The sequence below is a fragment of the Acomys minous genome (genome assembly GCF_964271855.1).
Source record: "Acomys minous genome assembly, chromosome: 9".
Classification (NCBI taxonomy): Eukaryota; Metazoa; Chordata; class Mammalia; order Rodentia; family Muridae; genus Acomys; species Acomys minous.
Window position 1 is genome coordinate 36,608,600 of NC_140490.1, and position 20,827 is coordinate 36,629,426.

The 20,827-nt window shown below is 44.1% G+C and overlaps 1 protein-coding gene across 5 annotated transcripts in view; it reads right to left on the bottom strand.

Annotated features, from left to right (window-relative positions):
• Positions 1-20,827, bottom strand: part of NTRK2 (neurotrophic receptor tyrosine kinase 2) — a 324,099-nt gene that overhangs the window by 254,193 nt on the left and 49,079 nt on the right. For all 5 annotated transcript variants that reach the window (XM_084794542.1, XM_084794543.1, XM_084794541.1 and 2 more), the window contains exons 7-10: positions 17,090-17,226; positions 16,022-16,154; positions 14,822-15,127; positions 2,527-2,562 (exon numbers count right to left, since the gene is read on the bottom strand). In XM_084794542.1, coding sequence (XP_084650668.1) covers positions 2,527-2,562; positions 14,822-15,127; positions 16,022-16,154; positions 17,090-17,226 — 612 coding nt within the window. The remainder of the gene's footprint in view (positions 1-2,526; positions 2,563-14,821; positions 15,128-16,021; positions 16,155-17,089; positions 17,227-20,827) is intronic.

Below are 20,827 nucleotides of genomic sequence, written 5' to 3' on the forward strand. Positions count from 1 at the left end.
CCTAATCACTGCCATGACATCCTGGCCGTGCAGGGATGTGCCTGGCTGCTCCGTTCAGTGCAAGAAAGGACAGCACAGGACACAATGAGCTTGGCGTTCTGTTGCCATCTCCCCATCACTGACTTGGTGGTCACTCTAACCTGGCTTAAGAGTTCTCATTTGCTCTTAAGGAAACATCCCTTTATTGATGCCACCTTTAAAACAGACAAGAATGGAGCCCTGGATGTTTTTGTTGTTGTTGTTGTTTTAACGTCTTTGGAGGGCAGATGTGGCTATCCATTGTAAAGGTGAGAAAAGTCAGCGGGAAAGTGAAACAATGGAAACAATCAGAGCCACGCAATAGCCCAGACTCCAAGACAACACTGATTTCTGGGTAGGAGCATCTCTTTAGAGAGCAGGACAAGGGGTTAAGGTGTGACTCAAAAGGAGCATCACCTTGGAGCTTGGGTTCACAAAGGGATTTTCAAAAGCATTCAGACATATATTCCATCGTAAAGAGGCCAACAGTATAAGTATCCATTACAGATGTGTCTTTATTGCCACACATGTCAAAGTCAGGTACGAGGTTCTAGCTCCGTATTAGTCTACATGGATCAGGATGGAAATAGTCAGCTGATTTTCATGGGTAATCCAAGTATTTATTCTTAATATTGCAGATCACAGAAAATTCTTAGCAAGCTGGCTGCAGACAGCATTGCTTACAAATATCTGTGTTTCAGTTCTAAGTAGGAACAGGGCCCCTCATTTTCATCCAGCAAAAGCAGCTCCATTAACTCAGCCCCAGCCAAACTCTCTTTGGTAGGATCATCGTGCTGGCTTCAGGGCAAACAATTCAAATTACATTTTTATTAGCAGCATGTTCCTTTGAATGTAAGTGAAAAAAAATAACAGAAAAAGCACTTATTTTCTATGTTTGTTGTTGTATTCTTAATGCCAAAATTTGAATTTTTACAATGTTTGTTTGGAATATCTTAAAACTCACTGATTTCAAACATAAGCAGACATCATTTATTTACCATTTTTTTTCTTTGTAGGATAGCCAAGTAGCCATTCAAAATTTAGACCATTTTAAATGTCTCTTGTTTAAAACTATGACATCTTAGCCAAAAGGCCCAAAGTGGAATCTGAGGCCACTGGGAAGATGACATTTTTAAAGTTTTGAAGTTACTGAAAAGAAATTCAAAACAATTTTAAAATGCAAAAATCATTGCTCAAATCTCTTGCTGTGTGGTATGATCTGAAAGGCATTTTTTTCTTAAAGCCCCAGCAGGTTAAATAAAAATATATATTCAATCACCTGCATAAAAGCCAACCAAGCCACAGCATGGAGGAATGTGGGTTATCATGTAGACACAGGTAAAAGCAACATAATTCCCAGTTAAAATTAGCTGGAGTTAAATACACATAGAATAAGCAAGGATTGTCTATAGGAAAGATGTGTCTAATGGCAATATTCTTTGCAAAGTACACAATCAATATGATCTTTGTTGGTGACGGGCATGTTATAGAACTGAGCAAACAAGAACATCAGAAAAAAATGTGCATGCAAGGGAAAAGTTGAAGAAACTAAAGGGCTTTTTAAAAATATAACATTCCAGATAATCTAATTTTAATCATTTTCAATTTTAGTCCCAATCTGGAAACAAATCCTGTCACTTTTCTAAGTTTGTTGGCTTTATGATCACAGTGGTAGTTGAGGATCTGCTAACGAGATTTTACACCCATCAATGTGGCCTTGGCGGTCAGAGCTACGCCATCAATAATGTAGCCTTTGGGTCCCTCCTTTTCCGAGTCCCCAAAAGGACTTCACTTTATTTAGGTTTTAAGCTCCTCCACCCCAAGGGAAACTGGCCTGACCCCCACCCCCCAGGAATGGTTCTGGTAAGTCAAGGCTAAGCAATCTTGCTTCTCAGCAAGAAAGGTTGCTGAGCAACCTTGATCTGGGTTGCTCCCACCACAGCATCAACTCCCACTGCAAAGCAGCCCTAGTGAAGCTGGTCAGAGACAGAGGGTCTGGATGACATGGCCCAGTGGCTGCTTGAGCTGCCCCAGGGAGGCTACCACATTGGATGCTCCTGTCTGTAAGTGTGGCCTTCTGCACTGTACAAGAAACAGTTTCATATGTGTTTCCTGACTGGCCTGAAGGTGATCCACCTCCTTTCCTTAGATTGTCATGGCTTTTAAACAGGTAATTAGTTTCCAATTACAAAAACAAAATGTCTATGAGAACAGAATGGATTTACTACTTCCAAGGAGAGAGAGAGAGAGTGGGGGAAAGAGAGAGAGAGAGAGAGAGAGAGAGAGAGAGAGAGAGAGAGAGAGAGAGAGAGAGAGCTATTTGCAGCCACTGTAAATACCAAGGGAAAGGGGCCATCAATACTGGGTGATACTTGAGATGTTATTTTGGCTCATGTAGCACTTAAAAATGTGCATTTAACTCCATTTATAGGTCTTCTTTTGGCTTATTTATTTCATTATACACAAACATTTTGGGGGAAAAATGTAGAGAAGAAACATGATAGGTACCGTCATAGAGGTCTTCGGTGTAATTAGGGTTTATCTCTGAAAAGCAAAAGACATCAAACGATTTGTAAGTATGCATTTTAGAGTTAACAGCCACTTAGCTCTACCTAATCCAATATGTTAACTACGCCATGAAGTTTTATAACCAGGTAGGGCTGCCCCATGGGACAAGTACGTAAGAGCTAGGATCTGCTTACCCTACATAGTTACCCTACATAGTTACCCTACATAGAAAGCCATCTCCTTCTCCTTCTTCCAACTCCACCACTCAAAAACAAAAAAAAACCAAAACAAAACAAAAAAAAAGAAACAAAAAAAAGTGAGAAATCACATATATGTGTGGGGAAAAAAAAATCAGCGCATTTTGGCCATTTCTTCTTGTACTAGTTCCACTATACATCAGGCTGTGTTAACCATAGCTTAGATGTTTTTATTTCGAAGACAGTAATTTTTGTATCATTTTTTTCAATTCTCCAATGTTTAGGAGTTACTGATAGGCTATGCCTCCCACACCATTTACCAGCCTCGTGTAAAGCACCTTTTTTTCCTACCCCATCTTCAGGAAGAGTCCCAGGGCTTTTTTTTTTTTCTTGTCTTAACAACCCAGAAACATGAAATCCATGCTGGTGTCATTGGCTGGTATAAGATATAAATAAATTTTCTACCAAAAAAAAAAAAAAGTAATAGATTTGTTATTTGTGTGCCTGTGAGGTATTTCTATGAAATTAAAAAATATATATACTTAAAATATTCAAATTTAGTGTCAACAAGAATTGGCAAATAAAAGATCTGTATCTGGTCCCCGGGACACAGCTATCTGGGTCTATAGGCAAGTGTGCTTGGAAATACACTTTGTCCTATCAGTTAAGTGGTTGCAAAATTAATTCCCACAGAGCCTCCTTACACTTTTAGTCTCTGCCTGTCAGCAGCAAAACTTCTGGCCATAAAGCTTACTTGGTCTTCAGTTCACTTCTGAGTCCCAGCATCAAAACAAAACGAGATAAGTTAACTACCAGGCAGGTGTTCCCCAGTGAATAATAACCAAAGTTAGTATAAATGAATAAACAAGCAAATATGGCTCTGGTGCTCAAATTAGAATTGTAATAGACTTCAGTAAAAAGAATTTCTGTCTTCTAGAGAAAAAAACAATTAAATGGATCGCTGTGTGTTTCAACTCGGGGATGCTGCCTAAACCTGTCGTTGGGGGTCTAGGTAAACACCGCCACCTGAAAACATACATCAGACAGGCCGCACAGCCACCTATTTTGTGCTGATTCATATAAAATCAGTCATTCAAAAATTTCTATTGTACTTTGATGACTTTTAGCCCTGCTAATTGAATTTTGAAGTGACTTTGAAATATACTATCAAAGTATCCACCCATGGAATCAGAGCACGGTGTAGAGCGGCTGACTTGGGGGCTGCCCTGTGTATGGTCTGGGGACCACTTAGTGAATTAAGCAGGGAGAAGTCCCAGAATCGTACCTCCCGATGTCATATGCAAGACACTTACTGATCCTCTCAAGCCTTTTCCCTTCAGGAAGACCCCATAGTACATGCTGTCCTCCACAGTGATGGCCCTGACGCTCTGCCTGAGGGTAAGCTTCACAGCTCCAAGAGAGCAGGTTGCCTTCTGACCTGCCTATCCATCCGTTGTCTCCTATTTACGCTCTTTGCTGTGTTCTCACCCACCCCTTGACACACAGTCTAGTGTGCTAGGGCCTCAGCCCTCCAGGTTTCGCTGCTGCTGCCCTTGATGGCTTTTCCGCCCTGACCTGTAAACCCTTTCCCAAGCTCTGCTGGTCCTTGCTATATGTCTGCCAACTCAGCAGGGCTGCAGCAGCACTCTGAGCATACACCAGCCCAAGGCTCCAAAGTGAGATCACAGGAAGGACCAGACTCTCACTGGAGACTGGAGTCCTGCCTCAGAGGTCATGGCCTTGGACGAGATGAACCAAAACCATTCTATTCCTATGTGGGCATGAGAGCCTGAGGATTCCCATTTCAAACCCATATTAATCAGCCAAAGACTGTAAGATGTGATGTTTCACAGCCATCGGTTTGGTGTATAACTTTATATATGAGGAACTCAGTTGGTACTGGTACTAGGTACCATCCCAGATAACCAGGGATGAAGTACATTCCTCAAATAAAGGACTGTTAGTTTCAGAGCTGGAGAAGTCCCAAACACGTCCATATAGTTTACCCTCGACCAAGGTTTCTCCCTGGATCTGGGACTTCCTTGGAAATGCTGAAAAGGCTGTTGATCTTGTATGTTCTCAAGTGGACTCCACAAATGGGAGGGTTGGGGTTATAGCACCATTTGATTTTATACATAAAACTCCATTTTTTAAAAAGGTATAATTCTGAGTCATGTTAACTTGGACCAAAAATTTCAATGGCCGCATGACAACGAGTCACGTGATAAACCTCATGATAAAATGGAACACCACCAAACACCCCTCACACAAAGCCCCTAGGAAGATTCAAGAACGCAGAACCAATTCAACACAGCACATCACGGGGATAGGATCAGTAGGGCTTCGTCTAGGGCCATAAATAAGCAGATTAGACCCCAACCTAGAAGACAATTCACTTTTCTAGACCCAAGATCAGCCACAAAACATCAGGTTTGCTGAAACTTGTTGAAGAGCAGTATTTCTTCCCAACTTCCTTTTCCCAGATATAAGAGAAGAGCTGTCAGTGCTCTTCCACTGTCAGTCATAAAGTTCAGGTGGGATGATAGACGGGGCAGGGAGGCAGGCGCAGAAGCGACAGTCACTGCTGTTCCCTCCTAAGCACATGTGGACAGATCCAGTGAGCCACATTGCCCAGTACAAAAGTGCCTGCTAGCCTCCAGAGCCTCAGGCCAGGCACCTGAGGCACGTGGACTCAAGTTCAGGAAACACAAGGGCAGACAAAATAAAAACTGACATAACAAGTCCTCTTTACATTTCTGACAATGGCCAGGTTTTGAAAATAGTCCACTTTTTTTTTTTCCTCCTATGATATAGAGTCTCACCAAGTATCTCTGGCTGGCTTGCAACTTGTTAGGTATGTCAGGCTGGCCTTGAACTCACAGAAATCCACCTGCCTCTGCCTCCTGGGTGCTGGGATTAAAGGCACACACCCCCCCCCAAACCTAGGTATCCACGCTTTTTAAGTCTGTTTTCTAACTGGTCCATTTTACTGAAATCTGAATAACACTCATTACACATTCTAACATACCACAGGGGGGAAAGTTAGACACCGCTGTCACAGAAACTCAGCTCCAAGATGAATGCGAGGAAACAATCCCACCAGACAGAATGAGCAAAAGATGGACGAGGCGCAATCGACCCATGTCACAGCCTTTGCAGTGGGGTGGGGAAAAATGCATGTGTTTGTCTTTGAAGACACCCCTGCCCAGCCCATCAAGTAGGAGACAATCTGATTCCAGCAGCCCGTGTGCTTCAAGATCTAACATGGAAATGTGGAAACCGAGGCACTCTCTTCCACCACCTGGACTTCTGCACACAGAGCCACGGCTTCCACCCTTCCACAGCACTCCCGTGGCATGATGGCCACATACCAGCATCACAGGCATGGTAGACATCAGGCCCGGGACAAGCTTTCCCGATGTCCTGGCTGTGAGCTGTTTCCTAAAGAGAATCCACGGTTGCTTTGTTCTTGACTTGAGGGGCTGTTTTCAGGAGCTATAAGAAGAGACTGTAGATCCAGAGCAGCCTGACACTTCCAAAGGCTGTGTCAGGGTTGTATTAAGGCCACGGACAATCAACAGGTGGTGCCTGTGCCTCCAGAACACAGGGCTTAAGGCTCAAGGCTTGCAAACGGGAAAGATGAAATCACTGCTTTTCTTTCTGGACATTGCCAAGCTAAAACACTTACCAGCACCTCCTTTTCATGTAAAATAACCTAAAGTTCTTCTCCCCTCTTTCTTTGTCTAACCTTTTGCCCTTTGCTTTTTGGGTTGTTTTGTTCTGTTTTTGAGGCAGGGTCTCACCCAGGCTGGCCTCAAACTTTCAGTGATCCTCTGACCTCTGTCTCCCACCAGTAGAATTACAGGTAAACACTCTCAGCTCCATTTTAGCTTCCAGCAGCAACCACGCCTCATGAGCAAATTTTTGAGCTTCTGGAAATCTGCCTGAATAACGGCCAGATTCTACAGTTCAGTAGAAACATAGTCAGAGGGTAAGCAAAAAGAAAAAGGAAAAAAAAAACCAAACAAACAAGAAAAGCAAAGGTTATATGTAAACAGCCATCTTGTGTTCTGCTGCCAAAATAAAAACAATGGCAGGGGCCAGGAAAATATGCCTCTTTCCTTCTTCTGTGTACATGTCTATGCACCTCATCCTCGGTGCCTGTGGAGGTCAGAGGAGGGTGTCAGAGCCCATGGAGCTGGTGTTGCAGTGGCTGTGAGCCACACTTTGAGTGCTGAGAACTAGACTGTGCAAAAGCATCAAGTGTTTTTACCTGCTGGGCCAACTCTCTAGCCCCTCCAATACTCTTACTCTCTTTGTAGACCAGGCTGGCCTCGAACTCACAGCAATCTGCCTGTCTCGGCCTCCTGAGTGCTAGGATTAAAAAGATGCGCCGCCACGCCCAGCCCCTCCAATACTCCTTGAACAAGTCTTTCCCTTCAGTTTTATTTTGCACACTCTGTGATCTTTAAAAACATTCTAAAGAACCCCTTGTGATAGGAAGAGCAAAACACACATTCTTTTCTAGTGGGCAGTCCTTGCTTTGGATCAGTACTGCTCTCTGACACGTGGCAGCCAGCCACTGGTGGTTAGACTGTTCCTCTCTTCAGAGGAGGCTGCACCAAGAGCTGGACAGCGTGAGAGCTTCAGTCCGTTCCCAGGCACCCGTTTTCTGAGAGCACTGAGTCTCTTCTTTCCTGTAGGAACAGAGTCTTCCCTAGGGTGGAGGAGGGCAACGGCATAGCTATGGAAAGCCTTGCGAGCCTCTGAGGTGTAATCGATGAACCTCGACACTATTGCCCATGCGAGGAGCTGCAAGGATGGATCCTAGTTATCATGACAATCATATGCTTGTACCAAAACCATATTCTCCTTTGTTTCTTATGGCAGAAAGGTACATGGGGCTGTGCTTTTAGGTGCAGGACAAGAAGTGGATCTTGAAGAGTGGTCTAAGGAGATGGTGGGGGCTTGGCATTCTACTCTTGTTCGGAACTTTACTAGAAATTTATTCAGTGTGTTCCTTGACTTGAACATACCATACCTAGGTCTGCTGCTTTGGGGCCTTCTGAGTGCAGGAGAGAGAGAGAGAGAGAGAGAGAGAGAGAGAGAGAGAGAGAGAGAGAGAGAGAGAGAGAGAGAAAGTGTGTGTGTGTGTGTGTGTGTGTGTGTGTGTGTGTGTGTGTGTGTGTGCCAGCTCACCCCACATCATGAATCTTTTGACAAAACAGCGCTGGAAGAAACAGTGGGAAAACACTTCCAATATTTATAGTTTGTCCCTGACACGCATTTTGCATAGGAGACAACTGCTTCTGAAATAGGGAGCGGAAGTCACTCACTCCCACTGCTGTGTGAATGAGCGTTCTGGAGCTGAGACATCCTTCCTGAATGAGTGGGCCAGTGAGACGCTCTCTGTGCTGCCTAGAGAATTGCAAGTGTCAAAGCGAGAGTGTGACCCTCTAGCGCTCTGCAAAGTCGGCTCCACTGGATTGCTCGTATAATGCCGTGGATGAGACATTTGCCCCCAATCCCTGTGCTCACGTTCAAGAAACATCTGGCCTTCAGAGTTCTTGGAATTTGTGCTATTTAATCAGAAGCTACTCACCACAGGTCCAAATGGCTTCCTTGTGGCAAAAAAAAAAGAAAGAAAGAAAGAAAGAAAAAAAAAAGAAAGAAAGTCCTTTCTCTGCTATTAGTTTTGATCCGAGAAGCCTGTGCTCTCTCTATCTCTTCTGTCTCTGTGCACATTTGCTGGCTCAGGTAGAGATTTGTCCATATGTAGGATTGAATTCCAATGACAGGCACATAGGGGATCAAGGTCATCTGAGACAAGCCTTTATTTTGGGCCTGTAAGCTAAATAGGATACAGCAGAGCCACTGGGAACTCCTTGGCTAACCCCATGCTGAAGATACGTGTGTCTGTGACCATAGCCTCCACTTCCCTTCCCTTTCTAAAGGCCTCATAACCATACACTGAAGTCATGTACTTGTTGCTAAGCCCACAAAGAGGGCACCTCTGAACACCATCTATTCTGCATTTTAATCATTATTACGATTTGCTGTCCTTGAAGAATCAGTGGAGTTTTCCGGAAAGAAGTTTGAATCGTCCCTCCAGTACATCCTTATGAAGGATCCTCACTACTCAAGGAGTGTTTCATGAACCAGCAATGGCATGAGCTCACTGTCATGCAGAATCATGGGCCCCTTTCTGTACCCCTTAACTCATACCTGCAGTTTAGCAGGGTCCCCAAAGGTTTAGTGCATAGAAAGCTTGGAAAATCCTGGTTTACACGTGGCAAAGTTTTATTTGAGTCAGAAGCAGGTATCATACACAACAGCTTTTCAATAAATTAACAAAGCAGCAGCCAGCTAACGAAATACTGATGGCAAAGCATCCCTGGCCACAGCTGCAAAAGATGTTGTAAGAGTGTGAAGTTGATTCTGCTTACAGTGACATATACCTATGTCCCACTCCGAAAGGGAATAGAGAAAGAGAACTATCTCGGACCTTTAAAGATGCTCATGCTCACCCACTCTCTCTAAGAAATAAATGCTGGCTACACATTCTCCTTAAAGGGTGGATCTAGAAAGATTAGACAGTGAGGTGGCAGAGCCCCGCTGAGCCCAAGCTTCTGGATAAGGGGTGGGGATGGGAATTTAATGTACCATAAAAGCATTTGAGGACAGAGAGTTTTCCCCCTAATTGTGCCAACAGAGGTGAGAACCTTCATCTGCTCAGTGCTTGGCTGAAAGGGTACAAGCGCCTCCCCGTTTGACTATTGCTACAGCAGCAACCCTCTCAGAAACGCTGGGCTCCATCACTGCCTTCTCAGAGGCTACTAAAGCCCTTCTCCCTTTTAGACTGAGAGAAAGTCACATGTGTGTGTAAAACAAATCACCCCAAGCTCTGGCTTGGATCTGGGCTTAGAAACAGATGAGAAACCCCAACTCGAGTCCCCTCCGTGCCAAAGCACCCTCTATGCACAGCACAAGCTAAGCTTAAGATTCCAAATTCAGATGTCAGGCCTGAAGAAACCTTCTAGAAGGAGATCAGGAATGGGACTTTGTCGCATGTTAAAGTAAAATCACACAGGTGCCACCAACCCCACTAAATGTTCTCTCCATTCAGTGGCTTTCATGAAGGTGGTCAAGAGGTCCCTTTGTTCTCCATACCTATACTATGTGTCTTCAGTTGGTACTGCCTAGCACTGGGCTGGGGATGCTCCTGGGATGTGGGCAATCAGCCCTTAAAAGAAGCTGGGGCAAGAGCCAATGGCCAGCTACTTCCTCTTCTTGTCAAGTCTTGTGGCTTGAGCTTTCCTTTAGTGAGAAGCATGGCTGAATCCTATGCAACTGCAGCCACCACATTCTGAAGAAGCCCTATCTGCACTGGCTCCTCAGACCTCCAGAACGAGCTGGCGTGCTGCTCAAACTCACCCAGATTCTAGTGCAAGGTGAAAGGAAAACAGTCCTCTGGCCTTGATAACCAGCATCAAAGTGAGTGTGAGGCACTCAGGGTCTGAACTCACAAAAGAAGTAGCTCCACAGGGAAGGGTAAGGTAGGAATTGCCCGAAGTTCTTCAGGAAGTGTCGTGAGCTGTTCCCATGCAACGGTCTCGAGTATTTCCCTCAGACCACATGGTGCCAGCAGGGAATAGTTTAAGTCTCTGTGGGGAATCTCTCACCATAGGACACATGGAGATACAGAAGGACCCCCAATAACATGGCACTCCTTGTGGAGAAGGGAGTTGGCTTGTTAGCTAAAGTAGAGGTGTGTTTGCTCCTGTCATAAGGACTATAGGAAAAAAAAAATACTTCGCAAGAACACACAAAGGCTTCCAGGGAAGAAAGTCCAGGGGTACCATGGAATATCCCCAAGTCTGGAGTGCACCAAGCCAGCATCCGACATCTTTCCTCCTTGTCTGCATCACTCCCCTCACCCAGGGAGCAGATGAGAGATGGCTAAGGCATCAGCAAACTCCAGGTCTTGTCTACAGCTGAGCTTGGACAAAGAAGAGGGAAATAGTCACGAGATCAAACCCAGTCTTAGTTTCTATCTCTGATGTGATAAACTATTTTTAATTTATGTTTGTTTTATGTGTATGGGTGTCTCACCTGTATGTATGTCTACCATGTGCATGCTCTATGCTCACAAAGGCCAGAAGGGGGCATTAGTTTCCCCCTGGAGCTGGAGTTACTAACAGTTATGAGCCACCATGTGCCTTCTGGTATACGCGAGTGCTGAGACATTTCTTCAGACCATGACAAACCATTTATTAATTAGGGTTTCTTTCTGTGGCCCCAAATAACTGAAAGACCATCTTTTATTCACTCATGAGCAGAGAGTGCTTCCATAGCTCAGCGCTCCCCTGCAGGGCTGACATTCACCCCTGGGTACTGTCTGAATATCTTAAAAAGGAAAATGCCAAAGGCTGACTTGAGAACCACTAAATCAGAACGGCTAGGGTCAAGCCCCAGGAGCACACACCAAACTGAAGTAGGGCAAAAATACTGCTTGGAAGCCCCCAGTGCACAGCCAGACCACCGTGCTGGAAGTCAAGGAAAACTGCTCCCAGAAGCTGATTTTACAGGGACAATAAAACCCAAAGATAAAATTAGCATGATCTACACAAGCTGTGCTCCTTGGTGCACTAGACAGGCAAACACTGTGGCTCTCTCTCTTTCACTCAGCAGCTGGAAGCTGCATCTTCCACTTTTAACGCAGGCCAAAACATCCCGAGGTGGGTTCAGTTCTTTAAAGGCAAGATCCAAAATGGCAGAGTGCAATGCCCGGGACCTGGGGAGAGTTCCTTCTCACTTTCATGAACTAGCCCAGATTTTCAGTAGCTAACATCTGTGGAAGGCACTGGGTTTTGTGGACACCTAAGGATCAGACGGCGGCTGTCACTCCACACATCACCCCAGGTAGATCCCTGTAGTCTGGTGCCACAGTCCACAGACATTTTACAAAGAGCTTGCTTTGTTGCATCTCTCCAGTGTCAACCTCACACCCTCAGACTTTACACATGGCACCTTGGCCCTGAGCGACATAGCTGTTCCTCTTGCCTCCCCCCTACCCCTCTTCCAGCAAAACACAGTGTCTGACACCAGGCAATGATTTCACCTGTCCAGAGCTCAGACTATGCCCAGGCTGGCTGGCTAATTCAAACTTAGAAAATCTTTGGTGTAGAGAATTTTTTTTTAATATTTTGACTTCTTTCAGTATTCTTCATTCTCTGTCTAAAACATATCCCTAAGCAGAGCAAAGATCCCCTAGAAAGCTAAGCTGAATAAGGGACACACCCCTAAGGGACACCAGGACCACCATGCTCACGCCTCTGGCTTTGTATGGAAAAGCAACTGACATCACAATGAATGGGCTGCTCACTCATGACATTGCAATGAATGGGGGCTGCTCACTGATGACATCACAGTGAACAGGAGCTGCTCACTGATGATATCACAATGAACAGGGATGCTCACTCATGACATCACAATGAATGGCAGTTGCCCACTCATGACATCACAATGAATGCGCTGCTCACTCATGCTGTGACTTGGACTTTCTTCCCACCCTTTCTTTAGAATCATCAAAGACACCACCAGTGGAATTAGATTAATTCTCATCACAAAGATCTGTGAGAGCCAGCCAGCCCTCACTGTTCATGCATGATGACAGCAGAATGGCTGAAGGAATAAAAAGCCGGGCTTGACCTCCTGTTGTCCTTCGTGTGGAAGGCACCACCAGGGACATGACCCCCACACTTCTTCTTATTTTCTATTTGTTTCTTTTACTTTAATTTTAAGAGAAAGAAATCAATTTCAAGAACAGCTGTTATCTGAGTTCTATGACTGTGAATTCCATAAATACCCACCAAGACTCCATCCCACATCCAAGTGAGACCAATCTCTTAATGGGTCACATTAGTTTATGGCCCACTAGGGTCATCAATATCTACTGTCACCCAAGACCAAGTCTCCATAATTTTCTCTCTCATTTATTACCCCTTGATGGCTGGCCTTTGAATAAACAGTTAAAGACAAAAATAAATCAGTCTCTCCTCGAAGCAGACATTAATAGTGTGTTTGCCTTTTCATTTTTTTATGGTGTGTATGCATGCCCACCCATGTGCACGTGTGAGGAGGCCAGAAGAGGACTCCAGGGTCTTATTCCATCACTGTCCACCTTATTTTTTTTTAGACAAGGCCCTTCACTGAGTGTGAAGCTCACTTTGTAGTTAGGCAGCTTGGCCAACAAGCTCCCAGAATCCACCTGCCTCTGCTCACCAGCACTGGGGTTGCAAGCACAAGGGGCCACCCAGCTCCTACATGGATCCTGGGTATCTGGGCCCATGCCTTCCCACTTTCACAGGAAGTACACTGACCTTCCTGAGCCATCTTTGCTGCCCCATATTTTTATTTTAAATATATAATAAAGATAAGTAAATAGCAAGAGGAACAAGGAGGAGGGAGAACAACTTTACAACATTTAGCTTAATTTAGGGTCCAGGCACCTGTTGTCAAGCCTGGTGACTAAAGTTCCATCCCCAGGCCCCAAGCGGTGGAAAGAAAGAACTGACTCCTATGAGGTATCCTCTGATATCCACACTCATGAATACGCACACACAAGACACACACAGAAACACAGACACACACATACACACTCACACTGACACACACATACACCCACAGACAGAAACACAGACATAGACACACACAGAGACATATACACACTCACAAAGAGACACACACATATATACACAGAGACCCATACACACACACACACACACACACAGAGACACATACTCTCTCACACACACACAGATACACACAGAGACACATACACACTCACAGACACACATGCACACACACAGAGACACAACAGGCACACACAATCACACATAATCACACACACAATCACATACGCAAATATAATAAAATTTTAGTTGAATTTTTACTTTTAAAAATAAAATAATTGTTCTTTCTTAATATTTGAGAGCTCCCCTCCTTCAAGTTATGATAAAACCAGAAAACAAAACTAATGACAGACACATTAAAACTGAGGCCAAGTGGATGAGAGAAGTTCAATTCAGACAAATATTAGCACCACAGAGAAACATTCAAAGGAAAACACATCAAAATCCTGAGTAAAACTGGCCCTTTGGTGTGTGCATTTCAGAGGACACAGACCTGCTTCTTAGAGCTTTCAAACTCTGGGCCTGAATCACGTTTTCACCCAAAAGAACTTCAAAAGGCTGCCGGTGGCAAAATCCAAATAAGGCCTCAAGTTCAGCGAATTGTAACACACCAATGCCCTGCTCTTCACATGACAGATGGATCACAGTAACAGAAGGCACCAACACTGGGAAGCCTGGGCAGAGGTCTCCACAAAGTCTCTGTACTGTCTACAACTTTTCTATAAATCTAAAATTACTCACAAATAAAAATTTTCCTGAGGAACAAACAAAAAGCCGCTGTCCAAAATTGGAGTCTCTGGCTTCGTTCTGAAGCTGTGGCTCCCACAGAGACGTAGGAAGGAGCACGCCCGCCCAGAGATTTACTGCCGCAAACACAGCCACGCATCCAAACTCTCGATTGGGAGGAAGATTTAATGGGACTGACTGCAACAACCAGGGGTGTCTGGGTGTTGCTTCCAGACACCGCTTGTTTTATGTACTCCTGTAGGACTGCTTTCGGTAAATCAAACTGGCATAACTCAAATCACATTTTGAACACACTCTGAAGGCCTGTATGTTTTATCAGACGTTTAGAAAATGCCAAGGAAATAGGAGGGGCGTACATAAAGAGAATGATCGCACTGGTTTTTGTTGTTGTTGTTGTTGTTGTTGTTGTTGTTGTATCACTTTTCACACTTGTTCATTCCCTGTCTTCTGTACACATACGTCCCCTTCCTTGACACAGCTGGTGAAGAGGCAGCAGCTGGGCAAGGTCCACATCCCTAGCTGTCTACACTCCGCACTTGCCTTGAGGAGCAGATCTCCCAGGCTAGTGACACTAAAGCCGGACCTGGCGGCTGGCAAACGCAGTAGCTACCGGGTCGCTCTCCCCTTTCCCCGGGGTGCAAAGGCTCCAGTACTCACCATCATCCACTCCAGGGCGGCCCATGAAGTGAGCAGAAATCTGCCTCTGGTCCTTCCCGTACTCGTTCTTGGCCATTAGCGTGTAGTCTCCGTTATTCATGTGAGTGGGGTTATCCAGCTGGAGGCAGCCATGGTACTCCGTGTGGTTGGTAACGTGTATTTTGGTACAGATGTACTTGGATTCGTTCAGTATCGCCCCGTTATAGAACCACTGAAGCGAGGGCTTGGGGTTGCCTCTCACAGTGAACGGAATGCACCAGTGGTGGTCTGAGGTTGGAGATTCCAGAAACGTGATAGTTGGTGCAACTAAATTAAAAGAGCAAGAATAGAGAGAGAGAGTGAGTTAATAGGACCAGGAGGCTCAGAATTCTCCCCGTTGCGATCTGTGTCAAAAAGGGGGCTTTTATTTGACCATCATTTCAGCCTAAGAAAACCCACAATCAGTAACTCTGGATTAATAATTTATATCATCTGAGTGGCCTAAGCCCGCCCAGGAGCTCGAGAGAGCAACCCACTGGGCTTCACCCTCCTATAGCACAGGGAAACTGATGGTAGGTAGGGTCCTTTCAGTGGCTACTTGGTCTGTGTCTAAACCCCCCACCACACATGGTAACATTATGTGGATTCATCATAAGAAATGACAAGAGACAGTTTTGTCATTAGCAATGCTTCTTAAATAATTAAAATAACTGTAGGAATCGCTAAACTTTAAAATGACTCTGGAAACGTTTCCTGACACTCTGATCCCACGGAGCACCGACTAACTGAATCAGACAAGTCAGCATAGTGATGTTACTGTGGCTGCTGATTGACTAACATGGCGTATGAGCTCCTGGACGCTGCTGAGCAGCAAATGCATCTGTAGATGTGCTGAATTCCAGTGTGGCTCAATTTTGCTAGCTTCTAAATGTCCATATGTTAATGCTTGAAATGTCTGAGGTCTGATTTAAGCTTGGAAAGACAGCCTGGTGATTCTCCGACTTTAGGCTTTCGGGAGTGACGCACCAGCAAGTGGTCTCTTTAACCAGACTCCTCAGAACAAGAACCAGGGGCTGACACATTTCTTAGTGAAGCACTCACAAAACCATGAAATGTACTCTTGTGTCACAAACTTAAGCAGCCCTTAGACTACCCCAGTGACAAAGGCCAAGCCCCCACGGGACCCACCCACGGGGAACACATGCTGCTCTGAGCACGTACAATGCACAGTGAGGTTCACAGAATCTTGATCTTCTCCTACGAGGTTTTCTGCCACACAAGAGATTTGCTTTCCACTGTCATCGGATGAAATGTTCGTTATCCTTAAAGAGCCCTGCGTGTGTCTCGTTTCATTCTACAAATGAATTTACAGACAAAGAACATCAGGGTTTGTTCCTAAAACGGAGTATACACAGGCGCGCGCGCGCACACACACACACACACACACACACACACACACACACACTTTCCTGCAGGCTCCATACTCAAGTAATGGAAAGTTATTCTCTGGTTCTGGGTTCAATTGCTCAATGTCTGAAATTGACTTAATTCCTGAATTTTTGTCCACCTTCCTCCAAAGGCAAAGATTACAAGGATTGCCACTTCCTTGCTCAGAATGACACAGAACGAATTATTAATCTAAAGACTCTCCTCCAATGTGTTGTGTACAGGTAACTAAAATCTAACCTTTGAATTTGTTTTGTCTAATCAAGGATAAATAGAAACTAAATGTCACCAAAATGCATTATATGTGTGGGTGCGCAAAGTATCGCATGCTTTTGATGGTTAACGAAGATCAAGGACTTGACAGCATAGCATCTTCTGGGAATGGAATTTCAATGAAGAACTGTCTAGGTTAGGTTAGTCTGTGGGAGACTTTCTTAACCAGGTTAACTAGTGGGATTATTTACCCTAACTGTGGTGACACATCATGGTGTCACTGTAAAAAAAAAAAAAAAGTAGGTGTGTTTTACTTATCTTGATTCTGAGCTGATAAAAAGGAATGAGTTGGCACATGCATGCACTAATTCGCCTGCTCGTGACTCTGACCTTACTATGGCCAGCTCCTTCAAGCTCCTGAGGCTGTAAATTCCCAGTTATAAGGGACTGTGATCTGGAACAGGGCACTTAATGAGCCCTTCTCCTTTAAGTTGCTTTTGTCTGGGGGGGGAGGGGTGTGGCCCTTTATCACAGCAGCAAAAAAGGGATTCAAGAAAGTGCTCATCAGTATGCTTAATACAGTGTCCTCACTGTGTCACACTACAAGACAGAAACAAAGGCAAGCCTCACCATATGTTTGGAAACCAAATTCCCAACGTCCCAGTACAGCGTGGGGAGTGGGTCACCAGCAACACTGCAAGAAAGCGTCATGGACTTTCCTTCCTCCACAGTGAGATTAGGAGCAGCCAGACGTGCAGTCGGCAGACCTACAAGAGAGAAAAGCACACAGAAACGTATATGGTTACCTGGTTACCGTCGGAATCAAATGGTGAAACCTACATTTTTCCAGAAGCCCAATGCTGCCATAATTCAGTTAAGTGTAGACACTCCATCAGGCTCTAGAGGTTAATCACACTGACTAGAAAACTAGTTTGGAAGTAATTCTCCAGGATGAAATTCATACCATGTTAGAATGCACCAAAGTTGAGTTAGAGCTAATTACTATGAATTAAACTGACCATTCTAATTAATGAGAAGTTATATGAATCCTCATCGTAATGAAAAATTCTTTTAAATAAAAAGGAAAACCTTAAGGATGTATTTGTTGCCATGAGGAAATTGTGAACATTACACCCATATCTTAGCATTATGGTGGTGTGGCTTTTGTACCATATATTTCAAGAGCTAGGCAGTTTTTATTTTAATTTGTGTCTTCAGGCATCGGCTTCAAACTGCCAGGAACCACAGTCCCTTTTACCTAAAGCAGGGCTTGGAGAATTAACCAATTGATCTTGCCAATCAAAGCAGCCCCACCCACATCGCAGGACTGTGATGCGCCATTGCCTAAGAAACAGCTGGACCGACACATCTGACCCACAAACCCTTTGCTATTAACCAACCCTCACTGGCTAGGCCACTGTTCTTTAGTATTGAAGTCAGACTGGATAATATGTACACACAGTGCATCTCATAGTGTTCCAACCGCTGGGAGAAGACACCCCAAATGAAATCCAGCTTCCAGGACTTTCTGAGACCTGCTTGGAATGGCCCTTCCCATGAGCATCCAACAGAGAGGAATGTTACAACTTTTGTGTGGTTTCAAAGAGGCCCATCCTATCCCACATTTCAAGAGCCAACAAAGCAGACAACAATAGTTAGAAAAAGCACAGTAAACAAAAGCAGGCTTGGCACTTAAACCTCATTCATATGAACTGTGTGAATTAGGAAGTGGGTCAAGGCAGAACACCATTAAAGTTAATGATGTGGTCTGGGTAACTTCTTAAAAGTACGTGTTTTATTTGTTTTTAGCCCAATATGTAGTCACATCATTTAAAGAATCTATAATCATATAAAACTTGTTGCTAAGCCGGGAGTGGTGGCACACGCCTATAATCCCAGCACTCAAGGAGGCAGAGGCAGGTGAATCTCTGTAAGTTAGAGGCTAGCCTGGCTTACAAAGTGAGTCCAGAACAGCCAAATCCACAGAGAGAAACTCTGTCTCAGGAAAACAAACAAACAAATTTACTGCTAAAAAATAACCAATACCCTATGAAGTATAGTCCAAGATCAGCCGGGTAACGTTGAGCCTTAACACAGACCTTTAATCTAAGAACTTTCTGTTTATTGCAAACAGGTGATTAAGGTGTGGTTCAGCTAGCCTTATACACACCTTTAATCCAAGAGCTATCTGTACACAGGATTTAAGAAAATTAACCCTAGGTCAAGAGGTGGAGCAAGAAACCAGCTGACAGAAATTAATGAGTAGTAAGGACTTTGAGTTGAGGGGTATCTAAGACCTGGTGTAGACTTCTTTGGCGCTTTTTGCTCTTGGGCTTTACTCGTGGGATTTTGGCTCTTTGGCTCTTAGCTCTCTAGCTCTTGAGCTCCTCAGCTCCTTAGCCTGGCTTTTGGGGCCTTGACCTAGCAAGCCTTTGGCCTTGGGTTTTTTGGACCTTTTCTCCTGGGCTGTCAGCTGAGCTAGTGAGCCTCTTGGGCCTTCTCCATTGCCATGTGAGCTGAGTAGAAGTTCAGCTGGCTGCTTTCTCTGCCTCTCTGAACTAGCAGGTTTTCACTCCAGCATCTGGCTCCTGAGTCTTTATTGGTAAAATAGAACCATCAGGGATTTTCAATGAAAATAACAACTCCCTGTCTGTCCACCAGCCTTCCCCACCTGCCCAGCTCCATTTTTGCATTTTTCCACATGTCATGAAGATGCATTATCTAATGAGAACATAAATTTCATCAAGATATGCAAACTTTACTGATAATTGGACCATCTAAACCCATTGAATCTAGCCAGTTATCTTTAAATCATTTTTAAAAAGAGAAAATACCAATTACTCAGCCCAGTGGAGAGATTATTGGACATTTTCCCCCAATGCCCTGCTTAGATGAGAGGAAAGACTAGAAATAATTTTTAAAAATCAATATGTAAATTTATCAGGTCAGGTTTTCTACGCATATTATAGCCTCAAGTCTACCCAGATCTTCTCAGAGTCTTTGTTTTATTCTCTTTATAGAATGAGTATCCAATTTTCTCCCAAGGAAAGAGGGTCACATCACCTGGACCACATAGAAGAAAAACAACAACAACAAAACCAAAACCATGTTGAATGTGATATACAGCAGGCTTTTAGCATTGTATGTTATGGGGTCACCTACACTCATGCACAAGTCACAATTTCCCTTAGTTTTCCCCATGGACCACTCGACAACCTACATTCTGAGACACTATGACAGTTACTACAAATGCCTTTGCTTTCTCAGCTTTTAGTGTTATACTGGCTCCCATTTTCCTTCTATTTACAGATTTATTTACTGATTCTGGGGTGACCTTGGGAGCCAAAGTTGTTCTAATGATGTGACCTCTCCTCATCCCATCCCCCATAGCCCATAGCCCCATCCTAATCATGCAGCTTAAAGACATCCCTTTGGGTACTTTGGCCACAATGTTTTGGGATGTGTGCTTCCCTTCATAAGTGCATCTGTTATTTTAGACATTCTGAGCAAAGATATGTTGAAAATGGGCTTCAGTAGGAAATGATACATCAGAATCTTAATTATTATCATAAAGTCTGGCTTAGTCTTTCTTTTCAAACTTCAGTTTAGATGACTAACATCCCTGAGGGTGTTTGTTTGTTTACAGTAGGAGTGATAGTAACAATTTCTGGGTGCTCATTAAAAATAGACAGTCTCATCTTGTGTACCATGGGATTCTTACAACCAGCCTTGAAGATAAAAACTGCACTTGTTTAATTAATGAAGTCTGTAAGTATTATGAAAGTCAAATACTTTCAAAGTTTCCCAAGTCAGTGTAGACCTGGGATTTGATCCCAACATATAGGGCCTTCACCACTACAGTATACCCCCCCCACCCCATACCAGAGTTGCACGCGTTCATCTTTGTACAGACCATACATACAACATCATATCCATGATATGAGACTTTGGTTCATTTGGAAAGTGTTCTGTGCCTATTTTGTGAAGGAAGAATGAGTCTCCTTATCATAAATTAATCATTTCGCCTTGTCACAGGACCTTCCAGAGGACCCTGTGCAGAACTGGCTAAGCTTAGATCTGTGAAATGCAGTCCCCTGCAAATGAGTAAGCCCCTGCCTCCCTAACGGGGATCTACAGCATTGATCCACTGGCCAAGATCCAATAATGGAAAAAAAAACCCCACAAACAAACCAACAATCTGAACTTGAAATATCACTTGAGTCTTAATTAGCACAATAAAAATGAATTGGGAAACAGAGTTTGCCAAGACAGGATAAACCACTCGCCAGGCACTACTTCCTGGCTTCATAAGATTTGAAATTGGCACAAGTACACAGCAAAGCCCAGCAATGCCTCCAAAATCTACAG